The 24,966-nt window shown below is 48.1% G+C and overlaps 3 protein-coding genes across 9 annotated transcripts in view; 1 reads left to right on the top strand and 2 right to left on the bottom strand.

Annotated features, from left to right (window-relative positions):
- LOC144173868 (CWF19-like protein 2) overlaps positions 1 to 4,676 on the bottom strand; it is a 28,846-nt gene extending 24,170 nt beyond the window's left edge. The window contains exons 1-6 of one of the 3 annotated variants that reach the window (XM_077702154.1): positions 4,366 to 4,676; positions 4,221 to 4,292; positions 4,050 to 4,160; positions 3,809 to 3,937; positions 3,161 to 3,376; positions 1,328 to 1,494 (exon numbers count right to left, since the gene is read on the bottom strand). In XM_077702154.1, the coding sequence (XP_077558280.1) occupies positions 1,328 to 1,494; positions 3,161 to 3,376; positions 3,809 to 3,937; positions 4,050 to 4,160; positions 4,221 to 4,292; positions 4,366 to 4,383 (713 nt within the window). In that variant the 5' untranslated portion in view covers positions 4,384 to 4,676. Of the gene's footprint in view, positions 1 to 1,327; positions 1,495 to 3,160; positions 3,377 to 3,808; positions 3,938 to 4,015; positions 4,161 to 4,220; positions 4,293 to 4,365 lie in introns of those variants that run through there. The other 2 variants (XM_077702152.1, XM_077702153.1) reach the window with 2 other exon arrangements.
- Positions 4,677 to 7,212: 2,536 nt separating this feature from the next.
- Positions 7,213 to 15,429, top strand: LOC144173867 (anaphase-promoting complex subunit 15B-like). 2 transcript variants are annotated; one of them, XM_077702151.1, is made up of 4 exons: positions 7,213 to 7,487; positions 7,549 to 7,608; positions 8,972 to 9,088; positions 15,384 to 15,429. In XM_077702151.1, the coding sequence occupies exons 1-4, from the start codon at positions 7,365 to 7,367 to the stop codon at positions 15,393 to 15,395; spliced, it is 312 nt and encodes a 103-aa protein (XP_077558277.1). In that variant the 5' UTR covers positions 7,213 to 7,364; the 3' UTR covers positions 15,396 to 15,429. The 2 variants fall into 2 exon arrangements, with proteins under 2 accessions (XP_077558277.1, XP_077558276.1); XM_077702150.1 differs by having other exon boundaries at positions 7,215 to 7,487; positions 8,966 to 9,088.
- A 98-nt stretch (positions 15,430 to 15,527) lies between these two features.
- LOC144173865 (polyprenol dehydrogenase-like) lies at positions 15,528 to 19,174 on the bottom strand. 4 transcript variants are annotated; one of them, XM_077702149.1, is made up of 7 exons: positions 19,154 to 19,174; positions 18,396 to 18,500; positions 18,205 to 18,273; positions 18,029 to 18,130; positions 17,740 to 17,947; positions 16,467 to 16,659; positions 15,528 to 15,764 (listed from the first exon to the last, which is right to left on the bottom strand). In XM_077702149.1, exons 2-7 carry the CDS (start codon positions 18,490 to 18,492, stop codon positions 15,528 to 15,530), a joined length of 906 nt encoding a protein of 301 aa, XP_077558275.1. In that variant the 5' UTR covers positions 18,493 to 18,500; positions 19,154 to 19,174. The 4 variants fall into 4 exon arrangements, with proteins under 4 accessions (XP_077558275.1, XP_077558272.1, XP_077558274.1 ...); XM_077702146.1 differs by lacking the exon at positions 19,154 to 19,174 and adding an exon at positions 18,683 to 19,147; XM_077702148.1 differs by lacking the exon at positions 19,154 to 19,174 and adding an exon at positions 18,766 to 19,147.
- Positions 19,175 to 24,966: the final 5,792 nt, after the last annotated feature.

Genomic DNA, 24,966 nt, shown 5'->3' with positions numbered 1-24,966 from the left:
ATATGCCCCGCGCTCTAGTTACCCCGTTGTCGCCTTGCCGTGTTGCCTGCGCCCCTTTCGCGTTGATTATGTTGAACTGTGAACCGCATGGAATGTTTTCTGCTCACTAAAACGCGCCGCCGCGAATACCACCCGCATGCTGCGCGCGGCGCGGCAAGCGGCGGCATTGCCCGTGGCAACATGGCGGCATCACCGGCCGCAAAGTGGTGCGGGTAGCTGGACCGACCGCTTCTGACCGCTCTTTAAGATGCCACTTAAGGAAAAGGCTAGGAAAAGCGCCAATCAAATATCCGCAACCGTGGTAAGCCTAAACATCTCCAGCGGGGCCGGCGGGCTGTCCGGAGCGTTTTCAAACTGTCGCTATGAAGAGCGCGCCTCGCCATTGGCACAAGTCGGCAGGCCCCTCCCACTGCCGCGCGCATCGGCCGTCATTTTCCGAGCAAGGTAGAATCTGTAGCGGGGGCGAAATCGTCAACGCGGGCGTAATAACGCACACGCAACGCCGATGCACACTAATCGCATGCGGTTCGTGCGCGCACGTCGCGTCGACGATGAGCGCGCGTTCTTTTAACTCCCGGCTTGACGATTCGGGTCGGCACCCCGGAGCCAGCCTCTGCCTCGGTTGCCGCGAACGGCAGTGGGAGGAGCCTCACGACTTGCGCCAATGGGGAGACGTGTGCATCATGGCGGCAATTTTTAAGCGCTCGCAGCAGCTGGCTGGGCCACCTCCGCGGATATTTGGCGCGGATGGCATTTTATAGCGCAGTTTTCTCCCACACTGTGAGCTCCTTTCCCAAATAAGCAATTTAGTTTACACCTTCAGCTGCGTTTTAACAAAAGGTTACAAGCGGTCACTGAAGCTACTTGCACCTCTTCACGACATGAGCCGACGCCATGTTGCCGCCGCCTGTCATATGCGCGGCACTATTGCATTTTTTTCGTTTTCTGATGATACGAATTTTCGGGTGGTACGAATATTTTTGCCGCCCCTTGAGATTCGTATGACCGAGATTCCACTGTATTCTAATTTTTTTCTACTACCGGTGGTTTGATAAACACAACTCCTTTTTTATCATTTTTTTCGACAACTTGACAAAAATTGATTTTGATATTTTTTTTACAACTACGATATATAAAAACCTTTAAAAACTGGTGTTATTGGAAAGGCCGTTAAATAATCTGCATTTTGTGTTCCTGCAATTAGTGCCTAACCCATGTTTTAGCAGGAAAAAAAATGTTTTCTTGGACCCCTAAAATTACTCAATTTTCGGCGGTAGCAAAAGAGTTAAAGAGCACAGTTTGTGGGAAAAGTGTTTTGTGGTGATACTTGCATTTTTTCTGAGCGCCACCTGAGCTCTCCCAATCATCATCTGAGCCTGGTCGTTGCATTATCCCAAAGCCTCTGGATGGAGGGCGCCTATGGTGATGCCTTTCCCTGGGAACGCCAGCTCTCAGCTCAGCTTCCGCAATCAGAGACTCCAGCTTTTCCAAGGACTGAAACAAGAACAACTTTGTGAAGCAGCAAGATTCTCTGAGCCCTGTGCACGCCCTTAGCTCAGTCGGCCGCTTCCATGTCTATTTTTCTCCTCTGCTTTCACACTCACGGCCCCAACCTTCAGCACATTCAAAAGAACCATCGGAACTTCATGTTAGGTGGTCTCACCAGTTCAATCTGTGCTTCCCTCTATTACACCTTTGCTGCTACACAAATTCAATTGATGTACCTTAACACTATTAGAACATTAGCCCTTTGCAGTACACAACTTTTACCCACTTACCAGCCGTTCCGGTCCGCAACCATTTTGGCAGTTTCTGGCGGCATGGAGAAAAACACAACCTGTGCAAGAAAAACTCACAGGACATCTATTTTTTCTCTTGATTTCTGCTTGCAACAGCTTTACCAACATTTGAGCAGTGTGTGAAACTGCTCAAAGCATTCTCCTGGGTGTAGGCAAGGGTTGTTACTGTAGGTTTTGCAGAAAAGCACAGCTTTCCTCCTGCTTCCTCTTGTTTTCCCATCGCTACAAACAGTGCAGTCCTTGCTGCTTCAGCCTGGGAGCTTGTAGCTGAAATGGCGCATACCATTTAGCCTGTCCTCGCCCCCCATATGCGCAGATGGGCCCCGCTTCTTAACTCGAGCCCTCAGATCACCCACGAGCTATTGGATGAGGCTGTGGCAGTAGTGCAGGTTTCCTGCTCTTTCTTCGCACGAATCTGCAGCTGAGTGCGCCTCTAAATATTTAAACTATGGACAATGTAAACCTCTAGATGCCAGGGGAAAAGTCTTTCACCACCTATTCATTGTCTTTCGACAAAATGCGTAGCTCACAGAGTGATGATCTCCACCGCCATCGTGGTGTTCGTCACCCGCTTCTGTCAGATCCCTGCCCCCACTAACTGATGGAGGCACATGATGAGAAAGCAGTCATGCTTCTCAAACAAACAGTGCACACATGAAACCGACCTGGAATCCAGAAGGCCTGTGATGAACACAGTGCTGCACCCTAGCGCAAGAACAAAAAACTTGAACAAAGTTCACTCATCCCTCAAGATATGGTGCATCATGTACACAAAATATGAGGGTTCATCGCAGGGAGAAAAACCGCGAAATTTAACCTTGGGCACCCAAGTCGAGTGTACCCCGACAGCAGACGGCTGTATTGCGTTTTACAACGGACTGCAAAAGGCTAAGAAACAGAAAAATAACAGGCTTTTCACTCGTTAAAAATCACTGGTGCACAACTTTAGACATCCTAAACTCACCATTCATACCAAAAGGATTGGCCTGATGGCCAAATCTGCAGTGCTTCAACGTGAAATTTGGGTTTCTAGAAAGGCTGGTTCACTTAGTGCTCCTGTTGACTTTGCACTGCCTACATATTTATCTCTGAATGTCCCCCTAACTAATGGTGACAACCTCATGCCTTTGTCTGTCCTCAAAATTTCCAACGCAGGTTTTTAAAATCTACGAGGGGCCATAAACTAAGGGAAGAAAAGTGGGAAGTGTGAGCATTTACTATTGCAGCAATAACTTGTTTTAAACAGAAAAGGAGTTTGGAATTAGAGACACCTGATTGCAATGCACGGGCCTGCATGCACAAACGCTGTCAGTATTATTTTAGTGGGACTTCCAATGCACCAGAACACAGTGATCCTTTACCCCGTATCGCTCCGACGCCACTTCCTCAACAGACCGACCCTCTTCAGCTGCTTGTTCCCGTATGCGTTGGTGAGCTCGTCGCAGCCATTTCAGGCCACCATCGCCAACCGTTGACTTGGCCAAAGCCGGCTCCGCTGGCTTGTGCTCGTCCAGCTCAGGCAGTCCCGTTCCGCCAGCTTTCCAGAACGGGTTCAGCTCCCGCTCGTGTTGCCCAGGCTGCACCAGCAGCACACAGGCATGAGCACTGGTTGTAACTACAAACATCTACTGGACAAGCAACTACACAAAGCTTTCCCGCGACATCACCACAGCCCTTTCTGGAGTACTGCTCTCAGCTTTCCCAGTGCTGCTCGAGATAGCAACGGCAGATACGTTCACAGCCTTCCACCGTGCAAGCATGCAGTGCTCCAACATGGCAGCTACAGCGACGTCAGTGCAAGCTATGTGTACCATATTCAGCTTTTCCAGACTCACTTATACAGTGTCTAGTGTACAGTGTCAGAAAGAGGTCTCGGCTAAACTACCTTTGTGTAAGCAAGCGAATCGGCCTACGGAATGATTTTCGGAGAAATTGTGATGTCGTCATCCTCAGTAAAGACCGTGCTAACTCGTGCAATACAACTGAGACTCCGTGACGTGGATACCCACCTGATCGATGGTCCGCAGTGTCCTCTCTTTCTGCCCTGTCGCTCCACCTTTATCAGCTCTTCTTTGCGCTTTGTACTCCTTGGCGGAAATCGTTGGGATCACGTCTTCGATGTTCATCCACGAGTCTCTCTGTAAAAAAGCGTGTATCGTGAGGAAACCTCTGCCTTGTTCGGCACCACAACCCATCCTAGTAAAACTACGCAATACTTTGTCTCGACACTTTAATGTACGGGCTGCTCACGCTGCCAGACACGCCTCCACAGCTCCTGGCCAGCACCTCCTCCGGATGGCCTCTGGACGGTTCTTCGGTCCATTCCTCGCCGCTACTGCTGCTGTCGCTCTTGCTTGAATCCTGAAGGCAAGTGGCGAGTTTTGCAATTTACTGGCGGCGCAGGAGCAATTTTTCGCCTACCGAACGTCGAGAGGTTTTCTTGGCCTTCGAGGAGTGCTTCTTGCGCTTGTGTTTTCGTGACCTTTTCCTATCCTGAAAACCCCCAGAAAGCAATTATGACCAAAATCGGTGGTCGTGTAAGCAGTAGCGGATTTTTGCAACTTACTGATTTCGAAGCCTCCATTAGGGTTGAGTGAAATGTCCACAAACTTCAACGGTGTATTCACGCTGTGGACTGCCTTGTTACTTTCGGGCGCTGGTCAAACGTCTCTCCCTAGGCATTAAACTTCACGTAAACGTATGGACTCTACGAGCACGGTCGTTTGCACGTATGTGCATTATTACAGGACTGACATTATCTCTCAGAAACAAAATAACGGTTGCAATTCCCAACTGCGATCACAACAATAAACTAACCGTGCGCGAAGGGCCCACCATGAGCTTATCGGTACGGATACGGATCTGTCTCCGGTTGTCTTTTCGCTCTGATGATGATGATGATCAGTGACTCTCCCTTTTAATCATGCTTTTAATCGGGGGGGTCGGCGGCGTCGGTTGTCAGCATAGTATAAAACTCTTGTCAGCAACCGACTTGCCTATTTTATTACGCTTACTTGCCCTACTCCTAGCTAACCTAATAGATTTGCTTCCTCCCCCCCCCCCATCTCCCCCTCATCCCTATTTTAAAGTCTCATCGCTCCCACCCCCCTTTTTTCTCCCCCCGCTGTTCTACATATTCTCATCCGTATGATTACTCCGCTTGCGTACCCATCCCTTCCCTACTTTCCTCCAGTCACCTCTGTGGCTTTGAAGTTGAGGTTACCCCTCGCCCCAAATCCCAAAGCCTCCACCAGCGTCATTTCCCCCTCACCCCGCGGTGGTCGTGCTCTGTGCAGCCCCTCACTGCCGCAGCATGCACATGTTTCATCCTGCTGCCTGCAGATACCCGTGTATGCCCGGGTTCTGCACCCCGCCCGTGCTTCGAAGAGCAATGCACTGCCTCTCGTATTGCCATAGAATCCTTCCTTCCTAATTTCCAGTTTCCAGGGGGTTTTTTTCGCTTCCATTCTCTGTGCCCACTTTGTCGTCTCTGCTGCCTTTACCTGCTTTTTAACTGAACAATTGTGTATGCCCCACCTTCCCCGACCGACTTTCCGTACCGCGTGGTGAGCTGTCTGGTCCTCCGTCTTCACCGCGTGTCCATATGCTCCTTATATACAGGTACTTACTGCGCTTTGAGCAGCGACTTTGTGACGTGGAAAACGAAAATGGGCCGCGAGGCCTTATACAGGTAAAACTGCGCTTTGAGGAGCGATTTCGTGACGTGGAAAACGAAAAATGGGCCGCGAGGCCTCGCGGCCCATTTTTCGTTTTCCACGTCACGAAGTCGCTCCTCAAAGCGCAGAGCAAGATAAGGCACGTACCTTATCTTGCTCTGCGCCTCCCACGCCTCGAAAGACCGCCGGACCAGCCCATATCTCCCTGTACCGCTTCATTTAATTGTAGCTTTTCTGGGCCCCTTGGGCCCACCTGCCTACCGCCCTCTGATTTACCATCGATCCAGGCCCGCTTGGGTCTCTGCAGGTGCATGCACAGAACCGAATTTCCGAAAGTTAATCCTGGCCCCTTTTCAGACTTCCCTTACCACCTCGTATTTGTATACCCAGGGGGCTCTTGCGTTCGGTCGCATGCGCGTGCGTGTAATCTTCGAATTCGCTGTCGCTCCGCCATACGTATACTGTTTTGTGCGCCGCGCCGTCGTAAAAGACCATGACCCCCGATTTTTCTCTGCTAAAGGATCGCTTCTTCACCGTCCGCCGCCATGAACAATATGTAGTCTGCATGAGTCCTGGAACTCGTTGATCCACTACCTGCCCGTTTTTCATGTATGATAAGTCGAACCCCATGCGTACTGACTTCTAGCTTCCTTTTTAACCCCGCAATTCCCCTGACCACTAAACGGAGGCCCTGGGCCGCTCGGACGAAGACTCCCAGCGCCCACTGGTCACCCGAGCACAAGCCGTGGTGGCGGAGAAACTCTATGGCGGCCCTCCATGGCGGCCCCTTAGGCCAGTGGCATGGAGGTGATGGAGGCATGGAGGAAGAAAAATGCATGGAGGAAGGCCAGTGGTGTCAATAAAAGTTTTTTCTCTCACACACACACAGGTGATTCAAACACGTGTCAAAAATCACGTTTTTGTTTCAAAAATGAAGCTGCCAAAATGAAAACAAAACTGATTTTGAAAAACCATTGTCTGATCTAACTCCAAACAGCTTTATTTGTTCGAGCAACGCCTAGCTGAAAAGGCGCTCCCAAAGTATCGTTCAAATTGAACGATTTTGAATAAGCGCGGTAACGAAAGAGTTGTGTCCCATCGGGCGCCGCAGGACACTCATCGCCGCAAGCCAGGGTGTCCACTACTGGTGGGAGCGGTAGCCGAACAGCGACGGTTCATCACCTATCCGTCTAGACTGGTCTAGCCTTGCAACCCAATAAGCGATCTTTGTGTTCGTTCGTTGGTTCAAAAAAAAAATCGTTATTGCGGCAGCCCGTTGTGCGAAAAACCGGCGGTGTCGTTGTGTAGGGGCCGAGACCGTGACGGCACATGAGCAGAACCGAAGTTCACGATTAGTTCAGCGCAGGTGCCGCCACTGCAGAACTGGCCCTCCACATTTTTGGTCTGCTTCTGCACCTCCCCTCTGGGAAGTGCAGGGAACGTCTCATCCTGCACTTTCTGCAACGTCGGCAAATCAAAAAGAAAAGTGCAGGCGGCACGCGCTGCACTCAAAAATCGAGGAGGCGCGACCCCGTACGCCCGTACCTTCGATTTGAGAGTCTAATAATTATCACCAGCGCACAATCCATAGCATCCATAGTGCTTACGCCTTCAAAGTACGCTAGCTTTGTTAGCATTGTTATTATTATTATAATCACCAACTAGTAATCGGAAGGTTTAAATATGGCGCTAATGGGACGGGCGCGCGCAGTGGTTACACCAAAGTGCTTTCCAAGCCAACCCAAATCGAATCCAAGACGATTAATCGTCTGTTTTGGATCCCTGCGTTACAAGCGCGTTGCCTAGCTGCATTCGATTTCGAGTTTGAAAATATATCGCACCAACGCCGCATTTTTATGCGACCGTACGCAGTTGTGAAGGCGAATTAATGGAGGCGCCTCTGTTTCCTTCATTGCAGCCAAGGATAGCTGATCAGCCGTGGTTCCACGTTGATCGGCCTTGCGACGATGAGTCTGAACTCACGCAGCTTGAAAAGGAGCATCAAAGCGCCGTGCGTACAATCGCGTTGAGAGATGTTAACGTGCCACCTTACTCTTCGCACTCTTTTTCAGCTCACCAGCATCGCCCAAAAGCACAGCGACCTGGTTCCGATCGGAAAAACTGCCGCGGAAGTAAGCTTCGCCGGTCGTCGCATTCTTTTACTAGCTTCCGCTTCAGTGTGTGACGTCTTGCAAATTATTGCTCTCTTTCGTTCGCGCATTTTTATTAACGCGCGTTAATATTTCGCACCCAGTAGTAGCTGGGACGGAAAGTTTTCCTCAAAAGAAAGTTTGAAATGAGGACGTTAAAAAACAGTTTAGAATAGGCCGTGAGGGAAAATACGGGCTTTGTGAGTATTGCGCAGGTTACATGTTGCCGACAACGTGAAACCGTTAAGCAAACTGAGAGCATTTCGAGTAACGGCACCTACTCAACTGTGCCTTTTTTTTTCTTATCGTTTTTCAGCCGTTTGCCGATGCTAGGTACGTGTGTGACGTTTTTAAGTTTACATGCTTGCGAAGCTTCCGCTTGCCATACCACTTGAACTAACTATAGAAACAACCTAAACCATAAGCGTTCATTAGAAAGGATGACTTCGTGTAAATGGAGCATGCGTGTTTAGTACATGTCGCTCATCAGGACACACACACAAATTGTATTTGAAGCCAGACTTGTTCTTACGTTATTCCTCTTGGAGTCTATATGTGCCCTGAAATATTAATTGTACCTTGAAAAACACCAACTTTTACAAATGAGTTTATCTGGGTGCAAAAAACAACTTGCCAAAATTTTAATATTGCACACGAGTTCCTTTTCCAAAAGCTTGGCAAGGTTTCAAGTGGAAACCCGGCCAATACTCAACTTCTTTGAGTTAGCATAACTCATTAACTTCCATTTTGAAATCCACAGCTCATTCATTGTGCAACAAATGTCCTCCGTATACCAAAAGTGAGAAAGTGGGCTGCAAAAGGAATGCATGCTGGGAGCACAAAAGAGGTTAATAAGTGCTTAAATTCAAATAGAAACGAAAGATTGGATCTATCAAGCGTAAATCTTTACGTGGTGCAGCAGGGCACTTCCATGCTCCTGCATAAAATTGAAGTCCTGAGCAATGACAAACATTGGTGGCATCAAGGAACTATGAAAATGCTGACAGGCCCCGAGATGATGCCTCGTTGTGCCAATGGAGCCAATCAATAATAAGCACAGCAGTCGTCCCCTGTACAACATAAAGTAAAATGTAGCAGCATATGTGTGCGAGTGGTCCGTGGCATTGCAGTAGATCAGGGCCAGCAGGAAAAATGTCCCTTCCTTCTAAAAGTCATGGGACCATTTTTATATGAAACAACTGACATTTCTTCTTTATGCCTGCACTGAGCCAGGCGGGCTACTCATTACAGTCAAGGCCGTAAGGATTTGGTTGCCTTACTTTCACATTACTGGAAATGTTAAGGGTGCCTGTATGGCCTAAGGTGTGTTGTTGAAAAGTTGCAGGACGAGGATGAAGAGGACGATGAAGATGACGACAACGAAGACGACGAAAGTGACAGCAACGAGGACGAGGATGACGAACTGGACGCCGACGACATGAATTATGACCAGGATTCCCCTGTAAGCTTCCCCCATTGTCAACTTGTGTCATGTGCACACAGCTGCTTTTTGAACACCACAACTTGCCATTGCGGTGTCATTGGAACATAGCCAGAAATTACCCACAGAACACAAAGTGTAGAACAAGGAAAGGCAGAGTAATGACGGGGCACCTGCTGTCTGCATGTCTCTGAATGGACACAACTGGCCACGCCCAAAATTTTTTGTGTGTGTGTTCTGACACGTCCTTGGTGATGTGTTCTTTAAACTTCCAACTTGATGGACAAACTGGACCTATTTTTTTGACCCCCAGCTTCATAGTGCACCATGATGTGCCCCAGTGAAAAGACTTGCTCTAGTTTTTTGCACAATTTAAAGTTACAAACATTTAGTGTTACGTACAAAAATGGGGACAAACATACCAGGTTGTACGTATCACAAAGTTCTGCAACGTGCCAAAAGACGGCCGCACAAGGCAAGCATGCGCCATCAGAGGAACCACCGAACTGCCCAAGTTGGCTTGTCAATCAAAGACACCATCCTCTGCACAGTGGGAGCTGTGCAGCTGTTGCTATTCTGATCACATGCATTGTTGCGATAGCGATTAAATTGTGAGCATGAAGTTGGAACAAAAAGAAAGTGGCCGCATCTCCACTCCATGGGTGATGGCGAGGGTGCTGAGTACGGGGACTCGAAATGACATCCGATTTGCGCCCCGACCGTCATTCGATTTGAGCCCCGAGTTGCACCTTGATTATTCCCTAAATAAAACTGCAACTCACGGCGCAAATCGAATCTCGCTTGATGGTGGTGTGTGCACGGATGGACGCGGACAGACATTGGGAGGTGCTAAGGTACTCCGCACTGTTACAGGCGAGGGAGTAAACCGTTTGACTTGGGTACTAACTCACGGTCGTAGCCCAGTGGGTAAGACGAGTCTGGTCTACCAGACACAGGCTCGAATCCTACCGGTTCCTATGTGATTTTTTGCGATTGTAAATGCTATGCGCACGGACGTGGACATACATTTTGTGGTCCTAAGGTACTCTGCACCTAAAAGAGTGGACGTGAAAGTCAGTGTTGAAGTGGGCAAGTTTGCCGCAGAGACATTTTGCGCGATTTAACAAGTTTGTGTCAATGCTGCAATAAGTTGTGCAAGGTATTTTGAGTGGCACATGCAGTTCAAGAGCACTAGAACATCACTGGCAGGCGACTTGTGGACGGGGATCGTTAGAGAAAAATACAGAGCGTTGCTACCATGTTCAGAGTATCGTACAGAGCAGTCCGCATAATCTTTATGCGTGGTTTGAACGTGCGTTCTGTTTTTGCCAAGTTTGTTCCTGGCTGCTGACCCAAGAGCAGAAGCAACACTGTCTAGGTCATGTAGAGGATCATTCATTATTGGTGGTAACTAGGGTTTAAAGGAGCCATGAAGACAAAGTACAAATTTGTTTTATTCGAAAGATTTGGTGTTTTATATTGCCCCCAGCACTTGTCCGGCAGCAAACGATAGTTTATTCACTAAGAAATTAATCAATTTATGTTAAAATTTTGATTCTCCCGCCAAATCCTGTGTTTCGTGAGGTCGTCTGCGATGACGTCAGAAAAGCAGGCCTTGAAGTGAACACAAACGCAGCACTAGGCATCCAGCGAACTACAGAGCCTTGTTTACCGTCAGTCCTCCCAGCTGGCGCTACCATACCGTGGCTGACATTTGCCCACCTTTGCTTTGTTTTTGACCTTGTTTGCACCTGGCTTGTTTTTATTATGGTAGAAAGTACTCGTGTTGTGAAACACGGGGTATACTCGACAAGCAGGGTCAAGTAAGACAATGTCGCGTATGCTAATCTTCCTGTGTCGTGTCAGACAACCCGAAAGCGCCATACTGCTGTGCAGCTATGACAAGCCAAGTGTGCGCAGTACCAACTACAGCATGCTCTGGTACTTCAATGTTTACGTGTACTTTTGTAGCTTCCATGCTTACCCCACCATTCTTACTTCTATAAAATGAATATATGCTTCACATTTAAGCAAAAATATCTCGTGAAGGAAGATTATAAGCCCTGCATAACTTGCATTTGCTGTTGCCGGCCTCCGCCAATCGCAGAGCTGTCTGGTATGACATTGTAAGTTCTGTTGCGAGAAATGAGCTAGTGAGTCGCATGGCCATTGCCGTTTTTCTTAATTATGTAGCTTATTTGAGCGAAGTTTACGTTAAAAGTGGTGTCAGTATGATTCTAACAAGGCAATTTTTCGAATGAACCAAAGTCGTGTTTTGTCTTCATGGCTCCTTTAAAGGGACACTGAAGTGATATGTAAACATTGCGGGATTACTAGCGCAAATTGTAGTCCGGAGTCCCCAGGCCATGTTTCGACCACTCTGGGCGCGTTTACGCGATTTTATTTAGTAGAAAAACTAATTCGAAAATGCTGTCCTCCTCTCTTTACGCTCGCCCATTTTCTGTGGCGTTTTCGTGTGACGTCAGGAGGGGATGAGCTGGCAATTGGCTGCGCCACGGCTGCGCTACTGCACGGCTCCCCGGCCGACAGAGTCAGTCGGCCCAGCGTTTCGTCCGCCGGCCGCCGGCGGGTCGTCGCAATCAAGGAGGTTAAAAAAAATTGCTTGGTCGCAATTCGTTCACTTAGTTGAAACGAAGCCAGGACACATTTGTGAATGGAAGAATGTGCCTTTCTTTACTTGGTTTGTTTGTACACTGTATCTAGCTCCAAGTCAAGGTCGCTTCACACAAGCGCTGCACAAGCGCACATGCGACGCTTCGCTGACTGGTACGCCAGTAGGAAAATATAAGGCCTCTTGAAGGCGGGAGAAGAGTCAGCGAAGTCAATATAGGTACTAAGGAAATAAAATCAAGTGATATTTTTACCGTACAGCGTAAAACTAGGGCGCGGGAAGCACTTTTTTGCGCTGGGCGAACAAGCACAGCGGTCAGCAGCCCGACTACGCATCTGCGAACGCTTTTCCGTCTACGAAATGCCATTGCTAGACGTGAGCTACTGTGGAAACTCGGGCGACGCTTACTGCACGATCGCAGTACAACAAATAGTCACCTAAACTGCTTGAAATGCCAAAACTAAATAAAAGTGTAAACCGGCTGTACAATATATACCCTATATTAGCAAGGCCTCCGCGTCCCGCTCCGTGGCTCAGTGGTCTGGGGCTCTAGGTATATCACCGCAAATATTTTGCAAGTCACGAGTTCGAATCCCCGCGGGTACGTGCTTTTTTTTTTGTAAGTTAACTTTTTTGTTTTCCGTTGATGTTTTCTATATTGAGTTCACCTTTTTTTTGGCCGCAACATTCATGGCTACACGAACTAGTTCACAAAACGCGCGCAGGCTGGCACATGCATGGCGCGCTAGCGAGTTCTCGTTGGCGTGCTGTTGCCATAAGCACCGACTGCTTGCAGGCAGTGGGCACAGGCCAGAATGAACAGACCCTTGGCCTGGTGCGAACACGCTTTTTACGATACAGGCATGAGGGAGGCAAGATCCAAATATGGGGGAAAAGCGCATGACATTTGGGCGTCTGCGGGTACGCGGAGGGCGTTCATGCACTGCGTAGGTCTCGGCTAGTGAATGCTACGACTACAAGCCGTCCTGGGAGGCTTATCTTGTGCATTTTACAGCCGACAACATGGCAGAAGCGCGGTACGATGATTACTGAGATATTGAGAATGCACATCCAACAACGCCATTGGTTATGTTTTACAGAACCGAAACCGAAACCGAAACTTGTGTGATTGCTAACCTTGGGCATCGTCCAATCACGGCGCCTCTCCTCCCAACGTCACAAACTTAGTTGGTGCGGCCGCCGCAAACCGCGCATGGTAGTTTTTCTTCTTTCGCGCTTTGTAAAATAATTACCGATTTGTCAACCGGATAAACGATGGAAAGTGTGCTAATTTGAGCCAGTCTACGCAGTGCATGCAAAAACGGGAGCTTGACAAATTCACTTCAGTGTCCCTTTAAGGGTACTTACTACCCAGGGACAAAGCAACGAGTCTTTACAGTGCAGTAGCGTGATTGGCATGCCAGACTGCACCAACAGACAAATGTTGCTACACTTCTGCACTGCAGCTGTGCCAAACCTCAAACCTTGGTTTTTGTCATTTGTACAAATGAAACAAGCCTCCCGAGTTTGTAATGCAACCAAAAGCGACAACGGTTATCGCGTGCTCGTGCAGCCTGTACAAATGAAACAAGCCTCCCGAGTTTGTAATGCAACCAAAAGCGACAACGGTTATCGCGTGCTCGTGCAGCCTGTACAAATGAAACAAGCCTCCCGAGTTTGTAATGCAACCAAAAGCGACAACGGTTATCGCGTGCTCGTGCAGCCTGTACAAATTAAACAAGCCTCCCGAGTTTGTAATGCAACCAAAAGCGACAACGGTTATCGCGTGCTCGTGCAGCCTGTACAAATGAAACAAGCCTCCCGAGTTTGTAATGCAACCAAAAGCGACAATGGTTATCGCGTGCTCGTGCAGCCTGTACAAATGAAACAAGCCTCCCGAGTTTGTAATGCAACCAAAAGCGACAACGGTTATCGCGTGCTCGTGCAGCCTGTACAAATGAAACAAGCCTCCCGAGTTTGTAATGCAACCAAAAGCGACAACGGTTATCGCGTGCTCGTGCAGCCTGTACAAATGAAACAAGCCTCCCGAGTTTGTAATGCAACCAAAAGCGACAACGGTTATCGCGTGCTCGTGCAGCCTGTACAAATGAAACAAGCCTCCCGAGTTTGTTATGCAACCAAAAGCGACAACGGTTATCGCGTGCTCGTGCAGCCTGTACAAATGAAACAAGCCTCCCGAGTTTGTAATGCAACCAAAAGCGACAACGGTTATCGCGTGCTCGTGCAGCCTGTACAAATGAAACAAGCCTCCCGAGTTTGTAATGCAACCAAAAGCGACAACGGTTATTGCGTGCTCATGCAGCCACTTTTTGTGTGTGCGAAGAGGAAAAGAAGCATGTTATAAAAGTGAGCAAAACACAAAGATAAAAAAAAAGGACAGACGGCGGTCATGTTGTCTGCCTCCTTTTTCTTTGCTCTAGCCGAGAAGCCAGCCAAATCATGTGTGTTGTGAAGGTGGCTGCTGTCTCCTAAACACCAGTTTCACGGTTACTGCCCTGTTATCACACAGTTTGAGCCGGTTAAGCATGTTCACAGTTAATACGCCTGTCATCTGATCGTGTGGTTGTGCTTGACCCGTGAATGTCGGCAGCATTAGCTCGCAAATGTGGAATGTAGGTAACTTCATAAACAGGAAACTGGAGGTGTAGATGAGGGGCCTTTGTTGCTGGCTTTGGTAGGTTCTGACGTGCGGTAGAATAGTTCAGCCACCATAGCTGCACCATGCTTGCGAGGTTAGGTGCGAGAGTTCACAATCAAGGTAAAAAAATAATCTGATATCTAAATTTATTATGTTTCTGTTGCGCATTGTGTGAATCACAGGTTCTTTTTCTTTTATTGTTGTGCCTTATGCTCAGTCATTTTGAAACAGACTTCAGCAGCTGGACTGCAAGATTTTATTTAAAGTTGGCAACTTATCAAAATACATGTGCAAATTTGCTATGTGAAGTTTGATGGCAGAGGTTATACAAGCATGCCAAGCCAGCAATGGAAATTACATTGCTGGAGATGTTCACATAAATCATTTCATTGATGCTAGTTGTACAGGAAAAATGTTATTGCTTAGTATTCCTAAATTGCTGAATTTATGGAACTGCATTATGTGATCCTATAGGGCTATGAGGTTCCTTTAAATATTGTTTACTCGACCAATGCAGACATACTAAATTGATGTATGTAACGTTATTAAACCTGTTATGGGATTGAAAGAATCATCAGCATTTATTTTCACTCTGTAAACTTTCTAGGTGCATTATCCCAGCTTGTTAAGGAGCCTACAGCATTAAGTTTTGCCAAGCAACGTGGCATAAGTGAAGTTTAGCCAACGGATTAAAAAAAACCTTAACGTTGCAAGTTTCTTGTGTGATTTATACTCAAATTTCTCTCCACAGTTTCATGCCAAATACAAAGTTTTACAACCACTGTGTGTTAGATTAAAACTTTAAATAAAGCCACTTTCATTAGGATAGTTTGTCATTACAACTGCTTTTTACTGTCTTACCTGCGAGGCACCTAAAACATTGAGTTAGAGCTTCTTCATTACAGGTTAAGAGCTAAGCAATAATCAAGCAGCAGCGCACCTTAGCACTTTTTGTAATGCATATTTGTTTATGCCAGAGTGCCATTGCAGCTCCACAATGTTTTTTCACCTTCTTTTCTTTGCAGATGTTTCACTGACCACCAGAGCTTCAATAAACAGTTGCATCACGCACTGCTAGGTTGTCGGGCCTTTCGTAGCTTCAAGAGAGAGAGGGATGGGAGCGGCACGTTTTTTTTGCTACAAATACATTTATTGTCAACAACGCTCTGTCACCCTGTACATGTGTGGAACAACAAAGTGGAATGTTCAACAGAGCCACCCTGTTCCCCTAACCAGGGCTTGAGAAGGGTCCACGTGTTTTGCCACAGTCCCTCTTGAATGGCGCAGTCATTGCAGAGGGAATGTGGTCGAGCCAGGGCACGCTCTTCCAAGTAGCAGCCACTGACCGATTTGAGCTCGTGTGAAAGGGCTGCATGAAGAACGGTCTCAGCACTCTCTGCTGGAGTCTGTTGGAGTGAAAAATTCACTAGGCTTAGTCGGAGTCAAACAGCAGGAGCAATGCGCCTATTCTTCCGGGGAAAAAAAAAAAACTATTCTGTTGTACTGGTGCAGTGTTTAATAAAACATCCGTAGTATTATGCAGCTTGTCGATGTACACAGCTGTGTTGTAAAAATATGCAGGGGGAAGAACATGGCTTGCCTTCACATCACATACGAAGGAAAGCCGTGTCAACAGAATGCAAGGTGCCTCCCTCCCGGGACATGTATCGTAAAATGGCTGCCACAACACAATCGGACACAATACCACCAGGCATAAGCAGCACGGAGGTTTTGAGCCGATTAAAACCCACCTATGGGCCACTTTTCCTAAACAAGTTAGCGTGGCGATGTGTTGCCATTTCCAAAACAGCACAGGCGGGAAAAACCGAGGTTCTCCATACTGCTGGTTATGCACACGGTTTTGCGTTGCAACAGCACTCTTCATTTAATTTTGAATTTCTCATAACGGTTTCTCTAAAAACATCAGCAGCGTTTGCACGAAGTAGCTCCACGCCTGTGCACTGGCATTTCGAGCTTACTGCAATAATGAAATCCTACTGCAGTTCCGTACAACAGAGCTTTGCACACCCACTGCTGGTTGCTTACTCCTGTGAATTGTGCATAACACAATCACGGGGGCGACAATGAATGCCAAATAAAGCACTCGCCTTGAAGAGAAGGCCAGCGACCAAAGGGGCCCACCAGACCCTTTGGTACAGGTGGGTGTTCACAATTCCCGGATGAATGGCAGTGACAGTCACGGGAAGGCCTTCGGCATGCATGCGTTTCCCAAGCGTCATTGTAAACAGCACCTGTGCAAGCTTTGACTGAGCGTAACCACGGTAACAGGAGTACATGCGCCTGTAAAACAAGGACACAGCTCTGAACCACCAAGGCACGCAGTACACCCGTGCTTGAAGTGTCCTGCACTGCAACTCGGTTTATCAGTGGAGCAAATCTTTAGCAGTTAGTAACCACTAGCACCGAAAATAGCTGCAGTACAGATTAAGAACAAGCTGGTTAACAGCTGAGGCCTTATTAGACTGTACTTAGTTTCTCATTTGCGGAACTGTGTTTGGTAATGCAACAAAAATATTTTCTCTCGCTAGTGGCTGCATTTACATTTTAATGGTTCTGCTGAAAAACGTGTTTCCAAACCTCATCTTTAACTACACTAACTGCATTAAAGTTACCTAAGTAAGCCAACATTTTCTCAAAGAACACATGCTTGTTGCATCTCAAAGAACAAACTGCACGCAAATTAACAGGGACAAGAACACATGAAAACATCACAAGCGCACACTCGCAAAGAGTTTATTATTACACACACAAAAACTTTAAATGCCAAAGTGCCGAATCGACACGCCCCACAAGCGTCACAGTTCTCGGCACACTCAGCCACACGTACAAAAAAACCAAAACAAAACCACAAAACAAACTTTGAGGCGCACGAATGGCACGATTGGGCGCTTGGGCATTTAAGGCTTTGATGTGTGTAATAATAAACTCGTTGCAAGTCTGCGCTTGTGCTGTCTTCATGTGTTCTTGTCCCTGTTAATTTGCGCGCAGTTTGTTTTTTGAGATGCATCTTTACCAACTCGCCCAACTTTCAACCCTTTTACATGCTTGTTGGTACCATTTATCACGTGATGCAAATGCAAAAAGGCACATGCCGTGTTCAGTTGACAACTAGAAAACAGCTGCATTGTGGATACCTGTTGCACTGCACTGATGTAGGCAGTACCACTTCTAAAACCCATAGGTGACAAGCAAACATGTCTGCCACATGAGATTACCGCACACAAGAGAAGCCTATTAGAACCTGCAAAGCCAATCAGGGCTGCCTTCTTGCAGGTCCAACAACTAGAACAATGAATGAATAACTCTACACATGCAGCATGTAGCACTCAAATCAGCTTGGTCATGCCCAGAACAGCTTACCGGTTGTTGAGATCATCCACATTTATGCTTGCCGCCTTATGAGCGCACGACGACACGTTGACGATTCTCGCACTCTGGCCACTGCTTCCAGCAGCAATGAGCCGAGGCAGGAGCAAAGCCGTTAGCAAGCAGTGACCCAGGTAGTTGATGCTCATGTGCGACTCGAAACCATCTTTCGTTTCCTGGTAAGGCACAAGCATCACAGCAGCTGGGAAAAGGGGGAGGAACAAGGCACAAGCCCACCGTGACTGCCTTTGTCGTTTTTTTTTCGCTGTCCTTGTAATGTTACCATTGCAAATAAGAATGTCCACTTCGGTTTCGCTTTCAAGAATGTTCACTGCAAATGACTTCACAGAAGCCATTGAGCTCAGGTCGAGTTGCAGAAACCTCACTGCAAGGAAAAAGAAAAATAGTGAATGCCCAAACAGTGGCAACTTTTTGATGCAAAAATACCCACTTCCATACCTTGAGCTTCAGGATTGCCTTGCAGCAGCATCTGCTTGCGTTCTTCATGAAGTTTAGTTACCGGACTTCCTAGTACAAGAAAAATGCGTTAAGTTTGGAAAAGTGCTGCTGCAAACATTTTATGCCCAGCTACAAGCTTTTTTGGAGGTGGGGATGCTGGTGTTATATTCTACTAGAAGCGAAATGTTTACCATCGATCACGCGAGCGCCTAGAGATAAAAGCACCCGCATTGTCTCATGGCCTATTCCTCCTAATCCGCCGGTAATGACAACGGTTTTTCCTTGCATAGGTCCATCTGAAATGACAAGGAATTAATTACACCGAAGATTTTAAGTGGCAACCACAGCGAGGATTACGGTTACAGCAGCGGTTGCACTTTTTACCACGGCATGACCCCCCCCCCCCCCCCCCCCCTTTTTCCGCATTGTTTCGAGGGTGGGGGAGGCTTTTAAAGGAATATTTTCTCGGATCTCTTACACGACAAACGGTCTCGCAGCGTGAAGTAGGCTTTCACTCGTAAGTAACACTCCCACAGTAGATACTGCGCAGAAACAACGTACAACCAGACCATATCCATGACGAAAAACGCCCCACAGGTGATGATCCAAGTCATGGCTTGACAGTCTAGTCCTTCCAGCTGACTCCACATACATGAACTACGCTACGCAGCCACGTAGGTGAAATGGAAAAACCAGTTGAGACTTTTCAAGCACTGCTGTTTGCACAAAGTGTTTGAAATGTCCGCGAACACGCCGTGCCAAGATCGCTGTCGGCAAGCCGCGCGAAGCGACGGTGCCAATTGTTCCTTCCTTGTAGAAGGCCTTGAGGCAGACACACACAGTACACTAGCTCTTCAAAAAGCGTAGCAAACGCGGTGACAAGGCAAGGTGACAACAAACTACGCACACTGCGCACACTACCACAGAACAGGGAGGATTACACTACTACCTCCTCCGGTCTAGACCCGACTAGCTGTGCGCCGCCGCGCCGCGTCGCCGCCGTCGCCACCTGGCCTCGCCGCTCTGCGCCGCCGCCGAGGTCTCCAGCGTGAGGTAGTACCTGTGGTGCCTGTGGTACGCCGCCGCCGCGCAATAATGGGTGACTGAGGGGGTAATCTTCTGAAACACGAGGAAATATGGAAAGCAAATGCATTACTCCTTTGGAATTTGACTCGCTTCACCTTGTGCACGAAATGCCTCTCACTCTCTCAGCGGCGCTGTTCGTCGTGAAATAACTGACAGTCACGTGAAACATGAACTCTATGACGTGAAAGACTTCACTGGCAATCCTCCAATCCATTCTACCTCCCCCTCTTCTCTCGTCCGCACCACCATCAGTCCATCCGTTCCGTCCGGTACGTAGTTAGCGTGTTGACCGGGACCCGTCTGGGCATTCGTCATGGTGGGGGGGATTAGTTCCGCTGGCCTGCCGTCGCCCTTCCGCGCGTGCAGGCGCAGACAGGTCCCGGTAAACCCGGTAGCAGCGAAAAAGACCATAACTGAAAATTAAGCAGAAAGGATTCTATGGCAATACGAGAGGCAGCGCAATTTCGCGAGAAGCACGGGCGGGGTGCCTGAGAACCTGGGCATACAAGGATATATCTACAGGCAGCAGGATGAAACATGTGCATGCTGCGGCAGTGATCGCGAAACTATATTTTATATTGTCAGGGGCTGCACATCAGAGATACGACCACCGCGTGGTGATGGGAGAAACGACGGAGGAGGGGGGACCTCAACTTCAAGGCCATATGTGACGAAGAGGCGACTGGAGTGGTGGTGGAAGAAAAGTATGGAAGGGATGGGTACGCAAGCGGGGTAATCATACGGATGAGAATTTAGAACAGCGGGGGGAGAAAAAGGGGGGGCGCAATGAGAGTTGAGGGGGAGATGAGGGGGAGATGGGGGGGAAGCGAATCTATCTGGAAAGGGGTAATGGTACTGGAACTCACATCCTCTAATGCCGTGTTATGCTTAAAGTCAGATATCCTGTCGGGACTGGAAATTAACCAAAAGCCAGTCGGCAGGTTAGCACTGGGAGCTCACATGTAAGACTACAAATGAGGCGGTACAAGGCGGTATGGGTTGGGCTTCATTTGAGGCGAGGGAAGCGCAAAGAAAATAAGTTTTGAGGAGAGACTTAAACACTTAGATGAGAACTGGGCAGCCAGAGTGCACAGGTACCTAGCTGTACCTTGTGGACACCCAATGGCGGAAGAGGACGCGGAAGCTGACAGCGACGATCATAAACAATGGGTTAAAAATCAAGTGAAGGAAACAGAGACGTTCATGTGGTCAGAGAGGATGGAAAAGAAGGGATCACTGGAAATCTATAAAGCAATTGTACAATAAGAGATCCGGAAAGAGAACTTTTATGACATTAACAATAAAGGTACTGCGTTGCTCTTTGAGGCGCGAGCTGGGGCCGAATTCTCTAAAACGACGGGGCGTCGCTTTGAAGCGACGGGTTAGCGCCATTGAAATGCATGTGTTGTGGGGTTGGGGCCGTCGCTTTGCGTGCGCCTCATGAGGTGACCCTGAGAAAAGCACTGTGGCAAGGGCGCGAAGCGACACCCACTGCCCCCCGTCGTTTCGCTTGTCGCTTCGCGTCCTTGCCACAGTGCTTTTCTCAGGGTCACCTCATGAGGCGCACGCAAAGCGACGGCCCCAACCCCACAACACATGCATTTCAATGGCGCTAACCCGTCGCTTCAAAGCGACGCCCCGTCGTTTTAGAGAATTCGGCCCCTGGCTGCTTGAGAACTCGAACTTACATGAGCAAATATTCGTCCCAGGATGAGATGTGTGGGATGTGGCGGGGATTAGGAAACAATCGACCACATATACTAATAGAATGCCAAAAGATTTAGCCGGCTAGAATTGGTGGGAAAGTCCTACTTCCTGAGGCACTGCAGGCTTCGCAGTTGATGGAAGCATTATTAACTGGTCAGCAGTAGGTATTACTAGGCAGCGGCTAGAGTATAGGCTCCGGACAGTGCCCAGAGGGCGACACGGAGCCCGCGACACCCAGCGCCCCCTTCGGCAGATATGCGCAACACTGGGTCGGTCCCCGCAAGCCGGTACGCTGCTGGCTCGGGGGCGCTCTTCTTTTTGCAGTGGGGATTAAGCATATTAGTCGCACCTTTTGGGCTTAAAACGAAGTAAGAGATTGTAAAGTAATCCTGCCACATAGTGGAGAAGGATTTATTCGGTTGAACTCGCGTATAAGAAGGCATATAAAGGCCGCATAGGAGTGATGCCCAGAAGAGAAACGTTTAACAGCCTGCCTGCGGGGCAAAACCTTCCTTAAGATCAGCATATGCATGTTTCGCTTCAAAAGAAAACGCAATTTATATTGTTCAATTCACAAAAGAGGAGGCTTTGTCTGCAAATATATCAGACGTTGCGCGATGTTCCCGCGCGGGGTATTCCATCCATGTGAGTGCACTTGCATGCGACTGCAGAACTACTAACCGGACCACACGGGAGTTACATATAGGTCTTTGATCCGAATGTGATGCTCCATACATGTAACAGCATGAAATTCACGTTTGTTGAGGTATAGCGAAAGTGCGGACGTTAATAAGTGCCCGCTTCACCGAGAAACTTTTGGGCTTCCAGTTGTAGCGCAGTGCGTTAGTTGTATACGCCCCCCAAAAAGAAACTCTTCACGAGAAGGCTATCACAAGAAATTCCTTTGGGCAGGGATGGAATGGGGCAGGGTTAAGCAGAACATCTAATAGGCGTATCAGAATAAATCACGAAATATTCATATTCGGGTATTTTTTTTTTTTTTTTTGTCCACGCCAACGGGTTCGGCAGGAGACCTCCGTAGGAAGGAATATTAGTGCTTTTATTACCGTCAACACCTTTACAACAAGTCACGGGAGAAAAATTTAGTTCCCTGAGTACACCTTTCACTGGTCCAGAGTGACCGCAATCACAACGGATGGGATAAATAAAGTTTGTCCTCCTCCTGTTCTTCCCCTGTCCTCCCCGAACGCAAATGTTTTTTTCCTGTGTATACATTGTTCCAACTTTTATTGCGGCATGTCTTAGCTCTATTTTTCTTTGCTTTTCAGTGGCTTAGACAACAATTTTATTGTTTCTTTTGCAAGAAGAGGCGGTGATTTTATGCTATCGAAAAGCTCGCGAAACATTTCGACACATTAACGCCTACAAGTGTCCGCGCCCCATATGTGGTTTTATGTATTTAATTCGGCGGTATAAGTACGTGGAATATTAGATGAAGCAGAGTAGAACCGCTGGGTGATAAAACTACAATGCTATAACTGTGCTCGGGGGCCCTCTTTGTTACCAAATTCAGAGCGCACTTATGTGTATTGACCGCCTGCTAACCAGCCTACTAACAAGCTCATCGTACACCACGACATCATGTAATCCGCTCGATTAATGTGGGCCTTTCAAGATTCAGTAACCATGCTCGGTATCTGCGGAAAAAAAAACAGAGAAGAAGAATCCACGGGAGAATGCAAAGCCTTGAACCAGGGCTCGGGGGGGGGGGGGGGGTTATAGATTTTGCGAAGGGGGTAGTTTTGCTGAAAGCAACAGTAAGTATTGCTTACGTGCCACCTGAAAAAGATTTCGGGAGGGGTTTGAACCCCCAAACCCCCCCTCTGGGTACGGCCCTGCATTGAACACATGATTCCCAGTTGTGCTAGCCTACGGCTCGGCAGCGAGGCGACAGCATTTTATCAGTGCCCCGTTTTATTTGGAGGCTTCCCCCGACTGCACAACATTTTACATGACTTTGTTGCACTATGTAGTACATACACGCGCAAATGACGTTATAACAAACGTTTTTTGCAAAGTTGCGTTCACTGGCGCTGAAGGCTGCCGGCGCGACGGGACCGACCCGGAGTTGCGCGTGTCTGTCGCGGCTGGCGCTGCGCTCGCGCGGCAAAGTTCGCTGTCCAGAGCCTATTGGTGTAAAAAAACTCCCACCTCCCCTCGCGGGAACCCCTGTGTAGATGCAACGCATAGGCGGAGCGCATAACGTTGAGGGGACTGCGTAAGCGGGTCCCAGTCGATGACGACGTTGGCGTACCTGTAAAGCGGCGTGGACTCTAGGTGTTTGAGCCAAGCGTGGATGTTGCTTCGCCGGAGAACGGCACACCGGTTATATCGGTTATATGCGCAGCGCGCCCGAAGGAGAGGAAACCGCGGAAGAGAGAGTACTGCACATGCGCCGGCCCCAGCGCGTCTGCCGCGGCTATGACGCAACACAATCCACTTTAATCCAATCCAATCCAATCGAATCCAATCCAATGTCCCTCGCGAGAGAGTGTTCGCTATCGAGAGAGGAGAAGCGGCGGAGAGCGCAGCTGGCGCGGCGAGGAGAATGGGGGAGGGACGGACAACGCCGACGACGACGACGCCGGAGGGACAAGGCAAGTGAGGGCCCTATTCTCGACTGCACAAATTGCCGGCAATTTAGGCAATTTTCCGGAAGTCTTTTCTGATTGGCTTTCAATTTTGGTCACGTGCTTCCGGTTGACAAAGCGGTTGTGTGTGCTGTCGTCATTTTGACGTTTCATGTCGTCTACGGACACCAGTTTTAAAGTTTGCCGTATTTCTCGTTACTAAAGGCGCATAATTCTTGGCCGGCAATGAAAAACCAGACTAAATGCAGTGGACATGACAACGTAAGCCTGTCTTTGCTATTCAACAACAATACTGCTTGTAATACACACCCCCTCTGTGATTGGCTGAGAAGGCGTGACGTAATTTAAACAGTTGGCGGGAACGATTACGTCATGCATTGGCAACTTCAGCCTGCGTAAAAGTGGCGTAATGCTACGTAACAGCTTAAAAATGGCGGCTGTTTTTGTCGCAAAATACAAGCAAAATAAGGCAAAATATTGCCCCGGCTTACGGCGCCGCGAAATCTGCGGCAATTTGCAGCAGGCGCAGTTTCACATGCGCGCTATTTAAAGCATGTTTCCTACCGAAATAAATTATAGTTCCAACTGCTTCCAAGTCAGTGATCATGGAACATACAAATAACGTGCAGTATTTTGCTTTTATGTTTGGCGATGAAATAAAAATTATTTGTTTGGCGTAACCGCAACATAAGAGGGCAGTACAAGCCTCTCCATGACAAAGAGAACCCAATGCATGGCATTTGTCCATACTTGTCCTAGTAAGCTGTTGGATCACATGATCGAACTCAAGAAAAAAATAACAATGAAAAGTGACTATTTAGTTCATTACAGCGCTGATTGCAGTCGAGCTTGACGAATGAGTGAATCGGCGACATCGGTGCGCTCCGCGGTTATCAGGCGCAGCGCTTTGCTGCTCTTATGTGTCATAGAAGCGATGGTCGCGGCCGTCTTTTTCTGTGATCACGCCATAAACTTGTAACATAGCAGCAGACGATGGCGTGGCGGCGGTGGCGGCAGGGAAGGTGATAACGCAACAAAGCTTGCATTGAAGCAGAGAGCCCAGCTATGTTAATAAAAGCGATTGAAAGAAATAAATAGATACGGTAAAAAAATTGTGTGATGTTCTTTAGCTCGACATCCGCCTTTCGCTCGCTTTTGGATCAACGTTACTCGATCGCCTTGTGGTGTTGGCGCCAAATTTGACCTCCAGAAATGTGTTTTTCTTGTCAACCTCAGCTACCGTCTTAATTTTTATAGTACGTGCCAAGTGTTTTTATATCTTTCTTGCACAATATTTGATACCTTGGTAGCGATCTTTATGAGTGACTCGTCAAATTACACTGCATGTCGTCATAGC

The sequence above is a fragment of the Haemaphysalis longicornis genome, unplaced genomic scaffold (assembly GCF_048455015.1).
Source record: "Haemaphysalis longicornis isolate Haplotype H1 unplaced genomic scaffold, Haemaphysalis longicornis Haplotype H1 scaffold_3, whole genome shotgun sequence".
Taxonomy (NCBI): domain Eukaryota; kingdom Metazoa; phylum Arthropoda; class Arachnida; order Ixodida; family Ixodidae; genus Haemaphysalis; species Haemaphysalis longicornis.
This window is presented reverse-complemented; position numbering and strand designations above follow the sequence as displayed.